General features: G+C 36.4%; 1 protein-coding gene across 3 annotated transcripts in view; it reads left to right on the top strand.

Moving 5' to 3' along the window:
* Positions 1-5153, top strand: part of Armc8 (armadillo repeat containing 8) — a 105188-nt gene that overhangs the window by 75998 nt on the left and 24037 nt on the right. For 2 of the 3 annotated variants that reach the window (XM_004624982.2, XM_023704991.1), the window contains 2 exons: positions 1412-1504; positions 4109-4258. In XM_004624982.2, coding sequence (XP_004625039.1) covers positions 1412-1504; positions 4109-4258 — 243 coding nt within the window. The remainder of the gene's footprint in view (positions 1-1411; positions 1505-4108; positions 4259-5153) is intronic. The other variant, XM_023704987.1, reaches the window with a different exon arrangement.

Here is a 5153-nt window from a genome sequence, read left to right as displayed (position 1 = left end):
TCTCTCTCTCTCTCTCTCTCTCTCTCTCTCTCTCTCTCTGTCTGTCTCTGTCACACACACACACACACACACACACACACACACAAAGTAAACCCAAATTCTTATCTGGAATGGAGGAAAATGCTATAATAATGTGTTGTTTGACGTTAATATAAACTTTTTTGAAGTTGATAGATGTGATTTAACATCCTTTGTTCTTAAGAAATATACATTGAAGTATTAAGGTAAAAGGCATTATGTTGCACTGTATTTTCAAATGGTGGGATAAAATAAATAATGTGGATATAGGTAAATAGAATGAGACCAACGATCAGCCACTACAACAACATATTAAAAATATCACATTATGTGCAACTAGCGGAACATGTTACTCCCTTCAAAAATGTCACTTTGAGAGGCATTATAGTTATATAGGCATATAGTTACATAGGCCTGTATTTCTTAAAGTGTTTCTATATTAAAATGGGCCTATATTTCTTAAAGTGTTTCACTTAACATATGGTCTTTGAACATTCTTTGATAATGGAAAATCTCAGTCCTCTAAGGTTAGAATCTCCTAGAAATTACCAGAAACCCACTCTCATAGTATCCCAAGTATCATAATTGGTCAGGGTAGAGCATGGTGTTTTAGATGTAACACATGGCCTGACCACAAAAGTATAGGTCTGTTTTGCTTATGTAATGGATAGGTATAAGTAGTCCTGAAAGTATTCCTCAGAGATTAATTCATCAATATGTGTAGAACAAAATTGACAGTTTGGGGCTGGGGAGATAGCTGGGCAGTCAAAGCACCTGCCTGGCAAGTGCAAGGTCCTGAATTTGATATCCAATACCACATGCCCTGCTGGCCCTGGAACTGGGCATGGTGGCACACACCTGTAATTCCAGCAGTGGGGGCACTGAGACAGGAGGATCAATGTAACTATGTAGCAAGACCCAGTATCAAAAGAATTTTAAAAAATAAAAATATAAAAGAAAAACAAATTGACAGTTTCAAAGGAGGATGATTTGGTTATCTAAGTATATTACATTTCTCTATTAAATCAATCACATTGGTTCCTAGTCACATCTTGTAAGCAATGTTCTGGACATACATAAGTAAAACAGGGACATGATCTGTTTCACAGGACAGTGAAACAGATCATGAGAGCATGGGTGAAATGTTCAGATAACTAGGGTGTTCTCAGACTTCCAGAACTATAAGGACAAGGAAAGGAGCTTTCTGAATTTCATTGTCCAGAGAGATTGTTCTTGCCCTACTCAAAGTGACCTTAATGGCTATTTTACCCTTGTTTTGTGGAAGTTATTTGAAATTGAGTAAAAGTAGAGAAGAAAAAAACAGGCAGAATGCTAGGGCATATACAGAGTTTGCAAATCTGATTTTTAAAATTTGTCTTTTCCTTTTCCATAGCCAATTTTAGAATCAGGAGCTGTAGAGCTACTTTGTGGATTAACCCAAAGTGAAAATCCTGCCTTAAGAGTGAATGGAATTTGGGCTTTAATGGTATGCTTTACCCTTTTTTATATCATAATTTACAAGGAGAATAGAGGTATTATCACCGATAGAACGAAAGACTGTATTATTTGAAATAATTGGAATTTTCTCTTTTGAAAATCCTGGCTATTAAGGCCCAGTATCCTAAAAGACCTAGAACTCAACTTGCCGATTTATCTGTAAGCAGGTTGTGCTATGACCAAGAGGCACTATGCCTCAGTTTTCTTCCTCCTCTCCTCCTCCTCCTTCTCTTTGTTTTTGTTCTTGTTTTTGTTGCTGTTGTTGTTTAAAGTGAACCAAAAAATATAAATAAATAAGTGAATCAGTGTTGAAATTTCACTTTACTGATTTTCAGGAAACAAATTTTTCTTATCATGGACATACTATACTTATAAAGAGGTATATATTTTACAAAGCACTTTAAAACAACTTTTTGAAATAAACTAGAGAGTATTCTTACCGTACTTTACAGATAGTGAACTAAGGCACAAAATCGTTATTTTAAATTGATGAGTAAAATTTATATGTTTATGATATGCAACATGTTTTAAAATATATACACAGTAGAATACTTGAATTGAACCAGTTAGCATATATATTGCTTTACATGCTTACCATTTTTTACAGATTAATAAATAACTTAGCAAGGTTTCAGATTGATTAATTTACAGATTGATAAATAATTTACCATGGTAAATAGATGCTTAATTGAGTCTAATAAATAACTTACAATAATAGACCAAATTTATGATCAGAAAACTTTTAAAGATTTAAAAGAAAGTACATATTACAATTATAAAGGAGTACTCCTACATGGATTTTTTTAGAAACATAATTATAGTAGTTACAGTTAATTGTGCCAGTTTAAAAGTACCAGAGACTAAGCTAGGTGTGTTATGTTTTTTACCTCCAATTCTTATTGCAAGCAGTAATGACATATATCCAGCTTATGAAAGGGAAATGAGGATTTGGATGGTAATGATTTGGGAGGCTGAGAGGACCACAGCCAGTAAATGAGAGAAGCTGGGCTAAGCCTGTACTCTTCTCTGTATTTCATGCTGTTTCTGCTGTGTTTTTCACATGAACTTTGGAATAGAAATAAGCACCAAATGCAGTAGTTCCACCATTATTTTTCTCCTTAACTTTGTGTCACTTTTAGTTCTTTCTTCTTGAAACTTTTCTGGGAATTGGGTTTGTTTATTTGTTTAACTCAGCTTTCTACTTGTTCTCCTCCGCCTCCTTTTATGAAGTACTCCCCCCAAGTTTCAATTTCCAGTTTCCAGTTCAGTGTCAGGAATTCCTCCTAATACATGAGGTTGCTTTGAAATCTGCACATCCAGATAACTGTTACTTTTTCCTCAGATCTGTCATTAAACAGCCTATGAGACTTCTTTTGAAAGCTCCCTAATACACATAACTTCGGTGATAGAAATTGAACTTAATCTTATTCTTCAGTTCCAGACAAACTATGTTACTCACATTAGTCTCATATTATTAGCACCTGTATTCTCTATTTATAGAGCTTAAAACCTTGTAATCTCTTTTGGCCTGGGTCTCTTGATACCTGGGAAGTACTCTATCCTTCGCTATGCTGGCTTGCTTCACTGATAACTTGAATCTCTTATTTATCTGTTTCTTTTCTTTCTTTTTTTTTTTTTTTTTTGCGGAACCAGGGATTGAACTCAGTCCCTTGTGCTTGCCAGGGAAGTGCTTATTGCACTGAGCCATCTCCCCGGCCCCCTTACCTGTTTCTTAAACAAAATAAGTTTCTGGAAAACAATAACCATATATGTCTCTATTTTATGGGAGATTTTCATATCAAGCTTATGTATTTATTATTTATTTCTTTGGAATTCACTTGTTTTCCCCTTCAGAGATGTTATTATAGCTTGGTGTTAAGGAGGGCTAACACATACATGAATTAGAGGGGGGGAAAAAGCACCTGCTGGCCATCTCAGCTTGCTGGTAGCCAGGGAGTACCTCCTCCCCCCAGAGCATTATGTGTGGTAGAGCCCAGCCATGCCCAAACCTAGCATAGTATTGTAAGCATAATGGGTATTTTCCTGTTATAGAACTAATAAAGCAGTGCTTGTTTTCATCCATAATAAGTGAGTACTTTGAGATCATTAAAATTCATGACAAATTATAATCATTAATAACCATATTAGTAAAATGCACAGAAGGCAACTTGATAACCATAAATATAGTAGTAAAAGGCTAAATATGGCTGCATACATCTGTAAATCCAGCATAAAAGTTGAGGCAAGAAGATTGCAAATTCAAGGCCAGGTTGGGTAACATATCAAGACCCTGTCTCAAAAAAAGAAAGAAAACAGCCTGGGTATGTAACTCAGCACTCCTGTTTTACATCCCTGGTACCAAAAGAAAAAAGAAATTTAGATGTATGGAAGAAATATTCAAATACCCATATTAACAAGCAGTCATTTTTCTCAGAAATACAGGTGATAAGCAGGAATCAGAAAAGTAGTATGACTCATAGTTAAGGATTTTCTATGTACTCTTTATACTTTGAAATTTTTTAGAGTTACTATTAAAATATAATTTGATAAAATAAAGTAGATATAATTCTTGCAACTTTTTTAATTCTTTTAGAACATGGCATTTCAGGCTGAACAAAAAATCAAAGCAGATATTTTACGAAGCTTGAGTACTGAACAGCTATTCCGGTTATTATCAGATTCAGATTTGAATGTGCTGATGAAAACATTGGGACTTCTTAGAAATCTCCTCTCTACTCGGCCTGTAAGTAAAATCACCAAGGTTTGCAAATTTGCTAACTCTGCTTATGAATTGTCCCACACTGCTGGCTTTCTCCGTTCCTATCAATATCTGCTTATGGTTATGATTCAAACACAGTTTTCTTCCCAAAGAAGGAAGGAGTGGCTGTCTAGGCTTGTCACCTTCATAGGCATGTCAAGAACTGCTTCACTGTGAACACTACTGTCACTGCCCTCGCACTGCCTCTCTGGCCTCCGTTTCCTCCACTGGTGCTAGATATGTGCCTGCTTTTATTACTTTATTCTTCCCTGGTTTTCTGGCCAGAATGAATTTTCTCTGTCTAAGTCACATATCTGAGGCCTCTGCTCATTTCCCTTTAGAGAATTATTCTCAGTGTCACTCCACAGACACCTCTCCCCCACCCCTCTTTACAGAACTGACCTCTGAAGATGTCACTGGGCAAAGTAGTCAGAACGTGTCAGAGTAAGAGCCTGGGCCTTGCTGGTACAGTTGCTCTCGATGTTCTCTCTCTCAGTAGCCTTCAGGGAAGAGAATCATGGGTGGCCTCCCCTGTGTCTTACTTGCCTGTGGAGGCATCTTCATATATTTATGCCTCAAAATAATACTAGTCAACCTGTACCATATTTTCTATGTCTATAAGGTTTTTCCCTGCTAATATTTACTTTTTGTACTTCATTTTTCTGAAATATTTATGGGCTTAAGATCCTTAGTAGCTTTAATTCTGTGTCCTACTAGGATTATTATGCTTTCTTCCTAATCATTAAAAATATATACATTTCGGGGCTGGAGAGATGGCTCGGTGGTCTAAAGCACCTACTTAGAACAAGCTTAGCAAAAGCATCAGGGACCGCGGTTCAATCCCCCAGCACCACATGCCAGCCAGCCCGCCCCCTGGTGG

This window comes from Octodon degus, unplaced genomic scaffold (genome assembly GCF_000260255.1).
Source record: "Octodon degus isolate 3935 unplaced genomic scaffold, OctDeg1.0 scaffold00008, whole genome shotgun sequence".
Lineage (NCBI taxonomy): Eukaryota > Metazoa > Chordata > Mammalia > Rodentia > Octodontidae > Octodon > Octodon degus.
Note: the sequence above shows the minus strand (reverse complement) of the source record. Positions and strands in the feature narration are given on the sequence as shown.